The following is a 17,655-nucleotide window of genomic DNA, read 5'->3' as shown; positions in this document are numbered from 1 at the left end:
CATATATATATATCTTCTTCTGAGTCAGGTCTTTTGATGGCGTAGGCGGTGGCAGTGGGCGTGGCAGTGTGTATAGTTTATTGGGATTGTTAGCTGTCCGCGGAATCGCTGTTAATTCGCAATTAAAATGCACAACCTGTCGGCAGCGGACCAAATGTCAGTCTCTGACATTTTCCACAGGCCGAACGTTGAAATCGAAACGAAATTGAAGTTGAAATCGTGGCCTATCAATATAACCGGCAAGACATCAAAAGGCCACAACCGATGATCGACAGACGAGACCCTCGAGAAGTTGGCAGCTCTGACAGATATTCCGCATACCGAAAATGGCTATATAAAGAGGCTATTATTACGAATAACCAATAACTAGACGATGACTGAATTTAAGTAAACGAATTACCAAGATTTTTAAGTAATCTACCACCCATTAAGTAACATTGTTATTTTCATTGAAAAACTTACGTTTTATTGACTAAACTCACAAGAAGAAGGCAAAAACATAGAATAAATAATTTAGGACCGACGGTGAAAATATTCCTCCATTCGGCTGTCTCAGTTTCAGTTTGAACTTACTTCTCTAATTTCGCTAATTTTGCTCTGCACCTTGCTATTAGCAAACGGGCCCAAAATATTTATTATTGAATAGAAAAAAAAAACGTATATATCTAGATGATAACTTTTGTGCGTTATGCGACGATGACGATCTAAATGGATAACACTAAGTATGCTCTAATTATAGGAAACTCTGTAAGCGGCGTATACTTTTCGAAAGCACCTAAACTTAAGTTACGATCTAGCGAAATATCAAATAGTATTTGGGTTACAATTTCACTTCTCTCCCTCTCTCTCTTCCGTTCTTCTTCGATCCCTCCCCTCGCCTTTTCTGATCCTTCAGATCCTTTGTCTTTAGTTTAGAAAAAAAAAAACAATTTAGTAAAAAAAAAACAAAAAGGCGAATAAAAAAATTTAAGACCCAGCGGCGGTTAGCTGCCTGTTATTTCCCCCCAGCAGCAGCAACTTCCAAAGATCCAAAGGGTCTATATAGTATATAGTATATATAGATGCCTAGAGCTCCTCCAGACAACGGACATTGGTCAGCATGATCCGGGTTAACCGCCAAACTTGCTTGGCGGCATTTTCCAGGGCACCCGGCGACTTGCCCTTGAACAAATCCATATTGGGCAGGAAGTAGTGCGGACAACGGCGGCACTGCAGGCAGGATATTAGCTGCAGAAAGATCCCATTGATCCGGTCTGCGATGCAGTTCTCCTCCCATTCCATCTCGCGGGGATGCTTCTCGCACTCGTAGAGCAGCAGGGTCTTTAGGTGGTACGACGTCACCGGGTTGCCGGGCAGGTCCAAGTGCCGATCTCGCAGGGTCTTCAGAATGCTGAGACACCGTCGTCGACTGGCTCCTGGAATTGAGATCAAGAAATGACAAGGTATTATTATTGGAAAGTAGTAATTAGGTTGAAGGTTTAGGGGGTAATACTTGCAAGTCTCTGTAAAACCTATCACAGTTTTTCAATTTTAGAATACTTTATGCCGATCATACTCAGTTCTTTAAAAACTATAGTAAAGATTGGATTTATAGAAAGTTGCGTATGCCTTTGTTTTTAAGGATTTACAAGGGGTTTTTTCAAAGAACTTTGGCTCAATGCATCATTCTGTCCATCTGATGCTATCGATGCTATTGAGTTGAAATGATTTTGACAGAGTTTTCATTTTTGTTAGATAAACTAACTGATCGATGGCTTTGGTCATTAGAACTCTTTCTATCTCAAGTACATCGAGTGTTTTGGCTACTTCAGAAAGTTTTATTTTTATACCACTTTGTACTGATATAAACTAAGAGCTTATAGATATGCAAATACAAGACTACTTTGTGATTAGTTTTTATGACTCAAGTGACTAGCTCCCAACCGAGATGGACTAAGCAATATATAAGATATATACTTAATAATGCATCTAATACTTAAAATGTATCATTTTTGTGATAACTTCCCCAAGAGCAACCCATAACCCTCTTGTTTCCTCTTCAACCCCTCGACTTTGATTGATCAACTATATATAATATTGTACTTATATTCTGGATTCGATTCCTCCTCCTTGGGAGGGGCGGACGTACAGGTATATAGTCGAACCGATTCTTAATTTATTATGGCCCGAGTGCGTTGGAGCACATAAATCATGGCTACGTTGGCACGATGTCAGGCAGGCTAATCTCGGCTCCGGTCCGATAATCACGTCTACGGCTTTTTCCCGCTCCGGATTCCGCTTGCTCCGGGGTTCCGTTTCACATTTTCGTTGGCTAATCAATATTGAACGATATTGCCACAATATTGGCACTCGCAAGGGGCTAAGGAGATCGGACCAGCACTCGAAGTCCATGTCAAGTGGACGTTAATTTGGAGCTGCAAGTGACAGTGCTAATTATAGTCACGAACCCTATCGGCGATATAGATAATACACCTTAATACCTTATCCACTCAAAAGCCAAGCCAGGAAAGTTAGTCACATTCAGAGACTGAGTCTGAATCTGGGTTTCGGTTTCAGTTTCAGTTTCAGTTTTAGTTTCGAGCATTAAATTAAATGACAAACACGCGGGGGAACCAGCCGGATCAATATCGATCAGAGATCGTTGTCAGGGGCCTTAGAATTGATTTCGATTTGGGTTTCAGTTTTTTCTTTTTGTTTTTGTTTTGCTTTGGCTTTGGCTCTCAGCTTTTCGCTTCCCCAACAACCCAATCTTTCTCTCTGTTTTTTTTTTTCTTCTGCCTTTTTTTCCGTGTGTCATCTCATGCTTGGCCCGCTGTTGTTTTATTTATTTGTTGACTTTATCTAATCGCCGAGATTTAAAATATTTATAAAATCGTTTAGAAATTTATTTATGGCCCAGCCATTGGCATTGTTCATATGGAAACCCGTTTCCCGTAGCTCTGTAGTCACTGGTCTGTTGTCTGTAGTCTGTAGTCTGTAGTCCGACCAACTAACCGTCTAACTGCCTTGAGTCTACGACTACCGAGACTGCGCTTATCTCTCGGGGATCAGCAGATTTGTGTGCGTTGTCGCGCTGCCAACAAGAAAAAAACAGAAGAAAAACTAAGAAACTGAGAAACCAAAAGACCTGGAGAGCTGAAGAGCTGAAGACCTGAAGACTCCCCCCTTCGATCGAACATCAGATTTATGATCGTAGCCAACCAGGCGACGCTGGCTCGTATCTCATATCATATCTGAGCCCGATAATCGGATGTCTCGTTGGGCAGTCGTCGTGGAGTCAATGAGTGGGTCCCCCACTAATCGCCAGCCATCTTATCGCCCTGCCTAATTGAATCTGTGGTGCAATTTTCCGCCTAGCTATGCAGATTCCACGTGACATCGCTGCGAGGTGAGTGTGACGATCTTGTTTGTCGATTTGCAAGGATTTCAAGAGATGCTGATGAATGGAAAGTGATTTTTCTTAGTTTCTTAAGTTGAAAGTTAATAAGCTGAAGATTTATGAAAAGTTAGTTATAAAGGTTGGGTGATCCTTGTTAAAACAATTCAAAGATCCCTCCTTTCTGTAGAATGTTGTATAAATTCGTAAGGGAAATATTTTTAAGTTTACAAGGATTTTTTGTCTCTACTCTCTAGAGAGTTAGTGATAGGAAAAACAAGAGTTCTTTTCTTTAATAAATCCATTCAATGAGTTTCTGGAAATCTTTACCCCGAAATGGAAGTTCCCCAAACTCCTTTGTTTCCGATCTATCTCAACGATCTTCAAATTTATACGATGTCCCCCGTTTGACGGTTAATTTACAACCAATTACGGGCGTATCAAGACGAAGTCGCTGATTTGATGGGAATAAATCAATTCAGTTTAAGTGTGTCACTGATTACTGATTGGGGGGACACTGGAGGCACTACGAAAACATGCCCAAATTATGGTAGCCACTCACAGGCCACTGAGAGAAATAGTTCTTAAATCAAGTACCTTCATTACTTATCGGTTTGGGGGCAAGACGTATTTGAATAGTGGTTCTGGTAATAATGTTTAATGTTGTTTGAATATGTTTTACCCTTTTTAGTCAAATCTCATCATGAATTTGATAAAGAGTATTCATATCTTCAAAGGCTGGTATCTACTTGTATGAAAAAATACATTACAAATTGGATAAAAATGTTCTAAAGCTGCAATTTTTTAGAAGTACTACATAAAATCTAGGGTAATCCTTGACTTTTGTTAACCTTAAAAAGCTTTTAAGATGGCTAAATAAGTGGATCAGTCATTTAGGTACTTCTTCGTCTAGATTTCTGCCAAATATTATGATATAGAAAAACTTGAATGTCATTGTCACTTTGATAAGTCATTATCGCTATTCTATAATAGCTGTACTATTAAACTGCATAAAGCTTCTTAACGATACAGTTTATAAAAACCTTCTAGATAAAGCTGTTGTAAAGGTTCTATATAAAAAACCCCAAAACACCCCATTAAGACTGCAAAACGACAAGTTAAAGTTTTCCGACGGCAAACTCACCTTGCAGCAGCCTGTTTTCGGCGTCGGTGAAGCTGAGTACCCAGGCATCGCCCTCCATGGCCGAGTTTTTACCCTGCAGAGCGATGCACTCCTTAGAAAGCATATCGAAACCCTCCGTTTTAACCTCGGCTACGATATTGGGATGCGGCCAGGGTATGCCCGGCAAAGGCCAATGTGAGGCAGATCTTGGCCAAAGGCCGGCGCATTTGAAGGCGGGCGTGATCTGGACAATGATACGCTCCCGGATGCGCAGTTTCACCTCCGTGGTGTCGGCAATCATCTTGACGATGTCGCGATAGGCACACTTATCGCAGGCTTGGGCCACCAAAGTTTGGAACCTAGATCGAATCTTGCGGGCTGAGAGATAACCACTGGCCGTGATGAACTCCACCCACAGTGACATGGATCGCTTTCTGCCATCGCTCAGCTTTAAGACAGCACAGCCCGGCAGCGTTCCATCGTCCACAAAGTTGAGTACACCCATTTGGTTCAGATAGATGATGATCTCGAATTCCGTGGGCGATATAACCTCCAGACCCTCGAACCGACCATTATAGTCGTTTAGCGAGGAAATGAATCGCGGCTCCTGGACCTCCACCTCTTTGAGGACATCCTGAACGATCCGGCAGACCTCCTGGATTTGCTTGTGGATCTGGGCCTTGCGCACTTGGACGCGGTCCGCACAATACTTGTTCATCTGGTAGACCATCTTGGACTGCGCCGCAATCATGTCCGACGGCACCAGCATTCTCTATACAGCGGGGCTTTTGGTTGGCGCCCAAAGTCTTTAGTCTCTGCAGTTGGAACGACACCCAACTTCACTCATTACCTAGGAGGCACACATGTAGTCAGTCACACACAAAAAACAATAAGTAATATAACGGCACAGCGACGGCTTTGGTTCTTTTCTTTCTTATTTTTTTGTGATTCTTTAAAATTTGAATCTTGTTTTTTTTTTTAAAGATATTTGTTAATTTTTAATTCAGCTAAACGGCACAGCGACGGGACTTTAGATTTCTTCAGTTCTGATTCTTTTTCTTGAATTCTTAGATTCTTTAATTCTTCAAATTCTCCGCTCTCTTTCGCCCGCGTCTTCTCGCGCCGTCAACTCAACATTGACTGATTTCGAATGGCGGGCGCACCGCAAGAAAAGTCCCGCTGCCTCTGCCTCTGTTAGCGACGCTGCCTCGGCTAACGTCTCTGCCTGGATGGGCTCCACTTTTTGAGTGCAAGTGAGACAGCCCTAGCCACACGCTCTTTAAATGTGCGCACTTTCTCACTCACTCTGCTTTGCTTCCCCAACACATCATGGCTGTGGCTCGCTCGCTCTCTCTCTCTTTATAACTATAATTACAAAAACAAACAGAAACATAAAGTAACATAAAGAAACACTGCAGATCTTTGGCTATAGTTTATTTTATAGTTATATCCATGTAGATAAACCCGGCTTTTAAGCCACCCTTTGTTTAGCTCCGCCCTCTTTGGCACTCTCTCACACAGACATTCCCAGCTAGGCATTACCACTCACACAGATACTCACCCATACAATGTATTTCTCTCATTTGTTTGTTTGTTTTCTTGGCTCTTTGGGGTGTTTGTTGCCTTTGTGGTGGGTGGAAACGGTGGACTGAATGAGTTATTGGAGTATTGTTGGGGTTTTTCGAGATGGAAGGGAGTTTTATGGAGTTGGGGTCCCCAGGAAAACTCCAATATTCCAGACAGTCTAAAAGGTATATATAAACCCAAGAGCAGGGATTATAAAAATCGATTTGTTTACATTGTAAGAAAGTAGTAACATAAATATAAGAGAAAAGATAGTATAAAGATGAAAATTTAGGAAGTTTAAGGTTACAACTTCAGCACCTGATAAATAGGTTAATAATGGCAGTAATACGGAATGTGAGACCTTCCAAGACTCAGCTCATTGAGTACTTACATCGGAGGGAAAAAAACTAAATTTATAATTTGTTATCTATTTTTTGAAAATTTTTGACAGGGATTACATCGTCAAAATAACCAAAAATCGAAAAAATATTATTTTCGAGGAAATGTCAGAACTTGAAAACAATTTTGTAGATATTTAAAACGCAAACTTATAGAAGTATTCCTTTTTGAACTCCGAGCTGATTTAGTAGAGTTATGAACTCTAGAAATTCAGATTTAGATAGGTTTTTAGTAAAGCTAAGGTATAAGGTGGGATAAGTTAAACATAATCTGTACTTAAAGCCAATAGCCTTCAAAACTCCTATGTCTCACTAAAAACCTTATAAGGAAGTAGTTTTTATAGTTAAATTCAACGTAACCCAAAGTATATCCTGAAAGAAATGGTTCCTTCATTCCCGCCAAAGAAGTATCTATTTATCTACCTCCTTCCCCCCACACAAACTGTCGCCTTCTCGCTCTCGTCTACACGCCATTGAATTCCTTACCGAATTAATGCATATCTAATGTGATTAATGAGCGCTTAACACGAGCTCGCCGGACTCCATTCCACTCGAGTCCACTCCACCATATTTGCGGTTCGTTCAGGGTGGGGTCACCACTTACCCCTCCAGAGGGCAAAGGGGCGCTCCACGAAATGGAGACGGAGATGGAGATGGAGATGGCCTGTCCAGTCGAACATTAAGTTGCACTTTAAAGAGCGGCGGACAAATTATTATGTATAATTCAATTTGAACTGTGTGCCGGAACGTGCATTAAGATAATGCTAATTAACACCTCGGGGTCGGACTAGACTACACTATACTATACTATACTATACTATATACCCAATTCCCTTTAGTAGATACATTTCCCATCTCTCTTTTTCTTCGCGCTACGAGATAAGCGTAGAATGGAGCCTGTCCAGGGTAGTGTGGATGGGAAATGGAAATGAGGCGACCTGATAGGGAGGGTCTGAAAAATGCGTTGGGAATCATTTTAATGGCCGCGTAAATGTGGAAAATTATCAAAGGAACACGAACTTAATTGCGGCCATTATCGCTTTTATGGCGTATAAATTGGAAATGAATTATGCAACAGCCGCAGGAGCGGCGTTTCGAGATCTTCATTAGTGAGTGCCAAGGTCAGATCGAGAGGTCCGTAAAAAGGTACCATCTTCGAACCGATATCGGCGATCAATAGCATCGATGTGCAGGATTTATGCGTGTCAGCGATCGCCGATCGATCGCCGATAGTTTTTCGATCCAATCCGATCCGGTAGTCGAGTCTTTAATTAAATTGTGTATGTTGTGTCGCCCTTTCTTGAGGTTCCCAAAAAAAAAAAACGACTTCATCGGGAGGCTGAGTTTATCAGATGCACGAGATCTCCACCTTCAATCCCTCCCTGCATCTGCACGGTAAGAAATTGGTAGCTTTTCTTATTAGGACTACTTTTTTCCCACACTAAGACACTTTCTTACACTGCTGATTAATTATTTCTACAAATTACCTTCTTATCCTTAATAATCTTTTGAAATAAGGATCTTAAACTATATATCTTGACTACTCTACTGGTTTTTCTTTCTCTGTAACTACACATACGCTTTGTGGTTCTGTGCCAAAATGAGCAAATGGCGGAAAATTAAGAAGAAACAGGAGGAAAAAGGAGGCTATGGAGGAACAGGAGGAGCAACAGCACCACCAGAAACCGAAAAAAAAAACAGAAACAGAAGCGACAACTGCAGCACAGAGATTGCAATCGCTGGCATCAACATCCCTTCCCTCGTGATCTCCTCCTGCTTTTTACCCTGGCTGGCATTCCCTTGCCTGGGAAACGATGTCCAGCAGCTGCTGTTCGCTCCTACACGACACTCTGACCCCCATCCTCGTTTCCCTTCCTTGCTTCCCTATTTAGCTGAACCCCTTTCCCCCTTCCGTTCCAGCCCCTTCGTGGCGCTTTCGCACGGGCGACACTTTGACGGGGACATGTTCATTTATCCGGAGATTCAGAGTCCAGCAGATGAAAGGAGAAGATATAGCCAAGTCGAAACTTACTAACCGGGGGAGTAAGTAATTATTTTTTGACCTGTTAAAAGGGAGTTTTATCTTTAAAAAAAATGTATTTTAAAGAAGGAAAACATTATTTTCTTCTTAAAAAAAGGATATTTAAGGAATTCCTTCTTGGAATCTGCCTAAAACAGAAGGTTAATAGAAATGGATAAGTCTTCACTTCCAATTAAGCCCACTCAAGTCGTAGATCTGAAATGATATACGCGTGTTTCAATCTTCTACTGATACGAGTTTGTTACATAATATCCCAGATAAGATATCATGCCGAAAGCTCTTAAAAATGTATTCCTAGAAGCCACACACGATCGTAGCTTGGATTACCTTAGTTTTCAACGAGTGTATCATCGGGTTACCTCAATGAAACCTTTCGACCATTGACATTTCCCCCGAACTCGTGGCTTCAAAATGAATGGCGTGGAGGATGGGCTTAATTAGGCCAAACAGAGATGCACCTTGCCACGATCGCTCATCGATCATTTTCCGATTGAGCTGCTCGAAGCTCTGATAATCCCGTAGATATATAACCTTTTCTTATATTTTCCTACCTCTTCTCTTCTTTCATCCTCCCCGGTCACTGTCATTTCTCGTCGGCTGGTTAAGCCTTTCTTATTGTGCACTCGAGTTTGTCATTCGATATGATGGCCCCGTTGACAGGCCTTTTTTGATGAAGACAACCGCTGGCGCTTGTGCAGGGCATACATATATGTATATATATAGCATATAGCATATATTATATATGCTCCTGATTCTGCTGATTAATCCCTTGCCTAACCTTTTCAGATACAAGAATCGGTGGCATGTGCAAAGGTCAGCTGGCTGCAAAGAGGGCAATGGCATTCCGCGGTTAACATTTACCTGACATTAGCCCTCTACTGGCCGGCCCCCCTTTCTACTGACCAGCTACAGTACCGGAGACCCCGAGACCCCCAGACTCCCCAAACCCCGGGAGCGCGTCGTTGCCCCCTGATCTTACCAACTGACTCTGTTTGCTGACCAAGTGGCGCCTGCATCCCGTCGTGCGTCGTCTGCATATGCGGAATATGCGTGAGCGTCGCCACGAAATGAGACTGGAGAACAAGCTCAAGAGCCCCGCTTGCCGAGCCGCCCCTCCATCAAATCTTAACCCTCTATATACATATAGACTCCTCTCTCTCTCTCTCTCTTTGGCCCAACGCGCCATTAAAATCAGCGACATGCGGTTAAATATGCTTAAGTTTTTCCGCGGACAACTTGAAATTAAGTAGATGCCAAGATGCAGGCCGGGGTAAGAAAGAGGCAAGATCATGCAAATTGTTAGCTTCTCCCCGTCCGATCCTGCCCCGTTGAAGGAGCCCAGCTTTGAGACAGGTCCCATGTAGTTGGCTCGATTTATATTTTGTTTGGTCAGAGGAAATATCAACGCGTTTGCGTAAATGCTGGCTTAATCCATTCATTATGGCCATTAGGCTTTGTACGGCCTGATGGGTTCCTGTTTATACACCGCCTGCCCCCTGCTCCCTGCCCACTCTTCCAATCCGTTTCAGACCCCCGATAATTGCAGAGCAATTGATTAATCCCAACTCTGGAGCCTTGTCAACGGGCTGTAATCTTCCCCTTCTTATTCTCTTCTGGCGGAGCCACTGACACGTTCCCCAAAGTTGGCAATAAAAAAGAGGGGAAGGTTTTTGGGCCAAGAGGTACTCCAGTAATTGGGTAGTAGCAGTCAGTCTGTAATTGCATGGGCCACAATCTGGATTAAAAGAGGAAGTACCTAATGCCAGGGAGTGCTCATCAAATGGGATGATTAGTGTATATCCATTATTTTCGCTTGTAATCGTTCATTTTGAAATGGCTTAAAGTTTATCGATAAGAAAACATTTTAAGCTCGAAGTATTAGAAGGAAGAATAGATACTGATTACTGATACTGGTCTTCGACATCAGCATATTACCTAGCATAAAGTGATCCCCATTTGATTAGTTCGCCTGCCATGGGGCACAGCATGATCGCTTTTAAGGATGGCCGAGAGGAGATCTTCCCACAGCATTCGGTTTCAGGAACGAGACGGGAATGAGATCATTTAGCAATCGTTCTCATTTAAATTATAACCAAAAACACATGCAGCGCTGACCGTCAGTCGGGAATCTGAGATCCGGAGAGTCTGGAGTCTGGGAAGAGGAGTCGAACTGGTTGCGATTTACTATATACGATGTATGTATATATATATATATAGTGGGCAAGTTGAAGCGGAGGCTGTCTTATCGCTCGCCTTCATTTAAATTATGGCAACGAATTTCGAATGGCAGTCATTCTCGTCTTTTTGTTTTTGCTTTTCATTTTAATGCAATTCCTGCAGATCGCGCAACATGCTCTGATGAGCCATTAGGCCATTAGTCGCCTCTAAACGAGTCGCCACCAACGCGAAGCTTGGCCAACCAGGAGAATCTGAAGGGGAAATGGCGAGGAACAGAGAGACATTGGTAGATAAGGGAACTGGAGCTGGCGCCCATAAACATGAAATTGCTATTATGGCCCAGAAATGGGCTACCAAAGGGCCACTTTGCATTATCGAAACTGGAACTGCATCGTCAGGAAGGGAGGTCGGTACGTGAACGTATGTCCTCAGTTCCTCACAAGCCATCGATCACCACTCTCACACTCTCTCCTCGCTCTTAAGAAATCGCCCCACTGCCCCTCTTCGATCCCACAAGCTGGTGGCATTTCCCATTGTAAAGTTGACAAATTTATGGTGCAAACACGTCGCAATCCCAGTTGGCTCGTATTGTACAAGTGTTTATTTTGATGGCCATCACAGCCAGTCGCTAATTAGGATGTCCTCTCCCTCTGTCTCCGTCTTCGTCTTATGAAACTGGGAGTATCTTTGGTATCTGAAAGTATCTGTGGTATCTGGTATCACGAGGCATCTGTGGCATCATTAAAATCAAAATCATGCAAACGTTTAACTGCGCCACAAAAGTTGTCGCAACAAACCCACGACGAGATCTTCTGGGCAGGATCGTTAAAACGAGGCAGTTACAAGGCAGTTGGCCATTTCGAGATGCCCAAATCCCGTCATAAACTCGGCGAACTGATGAGGCTGGAAAGCGAGTCTTGTCTCTGATGGTTCACAATTTGTAATTGAATGCATGTAAATTGATTTCATCTACCAGCGGTCATAATTTCACCAGCTTTATGTCCTCTATCTCGTTTTGGAGAGCGGCTATCTTTCGGTTTTGGCGGACAGCGGGACAAATGGCACTTGGAACTTTATAAATTTCATCAGAGCGGCTAAGTGATGCACATGTGCTTAATATTATCGGCAAGTACACTTTAGGCCATTAGCAGGCCATTTAGCTGCTGTCCGTTTGTCCTTTTTCTCAATTTGTTCGTTTTTCCATCACTTTTCCGCTTGTCCGGCCAAACTCCTTGGCCATCCATTGGTCGTCAAGGCGATTGTGATAATTCTGTGAGAGCTGATCACGCTGCTATCTTGAATTATGTCAGTTTTGTAATTTTATGCGAATCTTGTTAATTGCACATAAACTTCCCCCCTCTCTAGCTATCTCTTTTTTTTCTCTGTCCGTCCTCTTTCCTTCGTGGCACGCACGCAACGAAAGACTTAGGAAACGAACTTGATCGGCAGCTGTGTATGAAACAGAATATGTTTAAGGGGGTAAGAAAAGAGTGAGGGGTATGGGCACCACAAACAACATGCTAATGAGAACTCGCCAAACGAAAATGAAATAAATAAAATGAAACGCAACACGAAATGGGTATTTTCCCAAAGGAAATCCGCACTTAGCCGGCATCGTAAGGAACTGTCATTATCCACTAGACGTTTCCAATGTGGGAACACTACCGAACAATCGAGAAAAGCGTTTCGTTTCGATTGATAGATTTACATTTGCAGCACTAACAAGCCACAATTATCGCCCCAAGTGCTGAGTGATACTTCTCTTCATTCGATTAAGTGATAGTTAATCTCTTCCTATTTTCTAACTTTAACAGAAGAAATTACAAAAATGGTATCATATGGGTTAAGAATCTCATAAGATTCCCCCACAGTACCACACAACTCCCCCATATTCTCGCACATGTATAATGAATGTTCGAAATCAATTTGGCCGGAGAAAGGAGCGAAGAATCGGCGAATCGAATCCAGCAGAGTCGCAATCCAAAACAAGCACCGCTGGCGCCGCATTCGCAGTTGCAACCAGAATCGAAGTCAGAGTTACTCTCTTCAAAATCGCATAAATTGTGGTTAATAACGCGCGCTTAGGCCACAACTCACGTCAGAATGCATCAAGGGGCACCGTATGGCGAATATTTATATTTCGCTGCGCCGGCTTTCGACGCTCGCCCCAATGAGAAGTGGAAACAACAGCCCAACAGCCACGCAAAACCAATAAAGGCTCCAACTCCAGCTCCGATTCCAGTTCGAAGCTTGGGGCAGTCGCAAAAAAGGTGCACTGTGAGAAATATTACGATCTTAATGGATGTTTAGAATGGGGAAGAAGTATCTATATATAACCAGGAATATAATTTGGAAAAAGGAAAGGTGATACATATTTTTAAAGACTTCAATTTGAAAGTAACTTTCATAGTTTTTCTTTCTGTGCAAAGAAAAAGAGGGGGTAGGAGCAGCGTGACTGCGGCTGGGATAAATTATTTCGGGACAAGCAAAATATCACTTCGATTAATTCAAACAAAGGCCAACGCACAAAACAAAACAAAAAAACAAAAAAACAGATCTGAGCGCCTTTGGTAAGGCAACCCTTCTCGCTCTCGGCAACCCCTCCATCACCCTCCCACTCAGTGGCTCTTTGCAAATAGAGTTGGCAGGAAGAATTGAAAATCGACATCGCCCCCACCTACTCAATTTAGAGTCACAAAAGGATCAGGAATCATGGGCGTAGTTAGGTGAGAGATAAAGAGAAAAGTTCTTAAAAACGCTAAAAAGTTTAGAATCTTTGATAAATTCTATAAAAATTATAGTTAAAATCTAAGATTATAACTTTAATCAAGCTCTTCTAGAGTTCCTCTTAAAATGATACCAACTACCCACATGCCTTTGGTTACTGGAGCTGTTATTGTTTCAGGCTTTTTCCCTCATTGCAATGCCTCTTGTTGCCGGGCTTGTTTATTTGGGATTGAACTTAATTTGGACATGATAAGTTGCTCTCTGTCGGCAGGTCGTCGGTGTCCTTTGAAGTTGGATTTCAGATTGTTTGGGTTTTGGTGCGGGGCAAGTCATAAGAGTATTGATGTTTTACTTGCAAATGGCGAAAGGCAAAGCCAGTGTCCCCCATCGAATCGATGTGGTTTATTATGGATTATTATGGAAAGGGGATAAGGCATAAAGGCTTAAAGATCAGGCTTAACCTATCAAAATTTCTTTTTAAAACTTCTAAACTTTGTTCTTCCTATACATAACTTTCTGAATTTTGATCTCCTGTCATTTATTTTTTTTTGTCCACTCCTCTCTTGTTAGCCACACGCAGTTCTGTTCACAGCAAAAGTGTCTTAAATTGCATACCCGAGCACATGAAAAACAAGCAATTTAGGGCAATTTCGATTAAAATCAATATTTACAAGGGCTCAACCACCAGAAGAATCGATGGTGAGGCACGGTGTGGAGTAGTTTCAGTCACGAGATTCTTCTGAAGTCTTTCAGAGGAGCGGGGCTAAGTTGCAGTGCGCCAAAATTACAAATTTAAACATGAAAAGTTATAAATAATGCGATGATGATGGGCACTGGCTAAGGAGAAGGGGATGCACTTGAAGAAAAGTCAGACCTAAAAGTAAAAGTTAGCAAGTTAGTCATGTCTTTGGCTAAATATTATCTTCTTAAACGTTAATATTGACTAAGACTAGTCTTATTAATCAATTTTTAGTTTTCTTGCAGTGCATGGACTGGGGGATCTGATCTGGGTCCTCCTCTTCCACCGGCTACCCAAGTCAAAGTCAGGCTTTTGGGGCCCAGACTGAAGACTGGAGAGCCCCGAAGGCGGAAGACGCGATCCAAAGACCCCGTTCCCTCTGCTAAATAGCCGCTGATGTGGCCCGATCTCGATCCCATATACCCATAATACCATATACTCATTCCAGAACCCAGAACCCACTGCTCTGGAGACCTGGTGTTGTTGGTTTGCTTTGGTAATCACCTTTTGTTATAAAGACTGTAATTAGGGCTTCATTAAAAGGGTGGTCCGAGCTTGTCTTCGCCTGGCAGCCCCGGGAACGAACGTTGATTGAAAACGCTCGCAAGGGGCGATGGCATGGAGGGGGAAGAGGGGTAGGCGTGACAGTGCAAGCAGAGGCGGGGGCGGTACAAGGGGGCCTGGAATGTAGCGCCGATCAACAAGCGAGCCACGCCCACAGCGCACGCCTCATAAATAAAGTGAAATGTGCGTGCGTGCAATCGTCGCGATCATCGTACAGTGGTCCTTCTTATAAGTGAATTGATATAATTTCGGTTTTATACCTGTAAAGGCTTTTGAGGATTTTTGTCCCACTGTCCTTCCCCATTCAGTCAGCGGGCAAAAACAAATAGCGAACCGTGCATAATTACAGTCCTCGCAAAGTGTTCCTTTATGGAGGGGCGGACACTTGCAGCGCAGTTTGTTCACCTGCCTGCCACATATCCCGAGTCCCATCTCCGGTTTCCCATTGTACGGGTGCCCACTGTGCAGCCCTCGTTGGACCCACCGCATTGGGGAAATTTCACGCCTTGCAGCTATATTTGCAAGTCGTGGACTGAAAGACTCCAGACTCCAGAGAGACTCATCTCAAGGCCCCAAAAGATCCATCTTTGGTTAAGGTTGTTTGCTTGGATAAATGTCAGAACGGGCGCAATAATTAAAATGCCATCAATGCACCTGTACCTGTTTTCCTCGCTCCTTTTCCTACCTATTTTTCCTACCTGTAGTCTGCGCTGTTGTTGGATTGATCGCTTGATCCAGACCGATAAAAGGTATTGGAATAAAAAGCGGGTTGTCTCAGAGTATGCATCGTATATATGGAGGAGGAAAATGTCACCAAGACGGCAGCAACGCGGCCAAGAATTAGAGAGTGGGGGGCGTGGGCTCAATGAACATATGATTTATAGTATGGGCATGTCCGCTGACAGGCCGCAGTTCCATGACCAACTGTTTTAACATGGAGATGAGACCCCGATCCCCTTTTTCCCCGATTCCTCATCCACCTGGCTCTCCTCTACTGACATCATCCTTATCGCATTCGACATTAGATAAAAAGGCCATCAGTCTTCGTTGGCTGGACTTCGGCATATCCTCAGTCAGTCAGTCCCTTTTCCCATTTTTGTCCCTTGAAAACGTTTACTTTTTTAACGTTGTCAACGTACTTTTTTCACTTGATCTATGTCTTAGGTCGTAAGGGTACGTATGCAGAGAATTAAAAAAACAAATAAGTTTAAATTTTTCAGTTAATTTTTCAACCACAGAATATAATTCTGTTCTTGGCCCAATACAAGCAGTTGTTGGCGGCATAACATTGCGAAAGATGGTCCAAATATGGATTGTAATAGCTCGTTAAGCTCGTTTTTTAATTCTTAACAAAACTGCATTCAAGGTTGAAAATGTAATATTTTTGCCATTTTTAATATTAAAAATGCGAAACTGATTTTATCCCGATTTTCCCCTGAAAGTCATATTATTATGCCTATAGCGCAGCCAATAATAATCCAAACATAAAATGTCATACCTCGATGAGTTCGTAATTAAATTTCCTACAAAATTGCATTCACGCCTAAAAATTTAATATTATAAGATGATGTTACACTTTATCGAAAATGCAAAATTCCGTTATGGGCGATTTGGCCCTCCAACCCACAGTATTTTGTCCATAACTAACCCAATAATGGTCCAAATGAGTAATGTAATACCTCGTAGGGCTCGTAACTTGATTGCCATGATTCCCAATTGGTTTGCATTCAAATCTGGGAAACTTCATTCTTCTCAAAAATGCGAAATTTGGGCCAAAATTGATTTTCCCAAAATCGAAAAACGAGTGATAGGGGTAGTAAGTGTTGGTCGTTAGCAGCACAAAACGGTCGTTCTTTTGGCTCTGCGTCTTGTTTTGGCCGAGCTAGAGCTAAAAACCCGCAAAAAAAGTTGCAAATTGCTGTTAAAATTCGGTTTCCTGATTTTTTTAGCCCTTAAAACGCAGATCGCACAGAAATATCAGAACAATTATGTTAAAAGTAAGTATAGGGGCATAAAGTTTCGGGTACTAGCTGCATAAAACAGTCATTGTTTTAGTCGTGCCTCTTGTTTTGACAAAGTTACAGCTCAGAAACTGCAAAAAATCGTATCTCTTTGCTGCCAAAGGACGTGTACTTGATTTTACGCCCAAAATAACATTATTTTGTTCATAATCATGCCAATAATGGTCCAAATATTGAATGTAATACCTCTTTGAATTTGTTTTCTCAATCCTGTCAGATCTGCATTCAAAGTTGAAAATGTAAAATTTTTGCAAAAAAAAACTTACTTTAACTGCCAAAACAGTCAGTTTTACAGATTTTTTATAATGTTTTAACTACTTTACTATGAAAACGCTAGTGTATGCTTACTTAAATAATATATTTTATACAACAAAAGGATACATTCTTAATTGAAACGATTTGTTTGGCCGCCCTGAAAAGTCGCAGTGTGATACCTGCTTTAGTCCATTCTGCGGCTGTTGTGACCGCGTCAATTGTCTGGGAACAATGAGTAACGCGTGTTATCGATGCGTTGCCCAACCAATTTCCACCTTTTTCACTTTTCTGGCCTTTGTCAGCTCATTACGGCTGCTGTTTTTTTTATTTTTTATTTGTTTATTCGGTTTTTTGTATTCGAAGTTGGTTGTTGTGAGACAGACGGCTGTATCTTTTTGTGTGGTGTGGTTTTTGTTGTTCCTTGGGCGCTGCGGGTTGTCCGACGGCGAAGACGCCGCTGACCTGCCGTTAACCCATTGAGTGGCGCCCGGCCAAGAGTTGCTGACCCGTTGGCAATCGAATACAAAGCACTGAAAGAAAATATGATTTTTAGTAAGACAAATTTATATCAAGAATTATTTAGGAACTTCAATAGCCTTTGTTTATTAAAATAATAATTAATTTTTCTTTGGTTAAGACCAATATATAGTTTCCCTTTAAGTTTTCA

At 42.2% G+C, this 17,655-nt stretch overlaps 1 protein-coding gene across 1 annotated transcript; it reads right to left on the bottom strand.

The window, feature by feature from the left end:
• Positions 1-443: 443 nt before the first annotated feature.
• On the bottom strand, positions 444-5,658 carry LOC108103213 (protein mab-21). Its single transcript, XM_017208608.2, has 2 exons — positions 4,521-5,658; positions 444-1,415 (listed from the first exon to the last, which is right to left on the bottom strand). Exons 1-2 carry the CDS (start codon positions 5,266-5,268, stop codon positions 1,066-1,068), a joined length of 1,098 nt encoding a protein of 365 aa, XP_017064097.1. The 5' UTR covers positions 5,269-5,658; the 3' UTR covers positions 444-1,065.
• Positions 5,659-17,655: the final 11,997 nt, after the last annotated feature.

This window comes from Drosophila eugracilis, unplaced genomic scaffold (assembly GCF_018153835.1).
Source record: "Drosophila eugracilis isolate 14026-0451.02 unplaced genomic scaffold, ASM1815383v1 contig_2161, whole genome shotgun sequence".
NCBI lineage: Eukaryota > Metazoa > Arthropoda > Insecta > Diptera > Drosophilidae > Drosophila > Drosophila eugracilis.
This window is presented reverse-complemented; position numbering and strand designations above follow the sequence as displayed.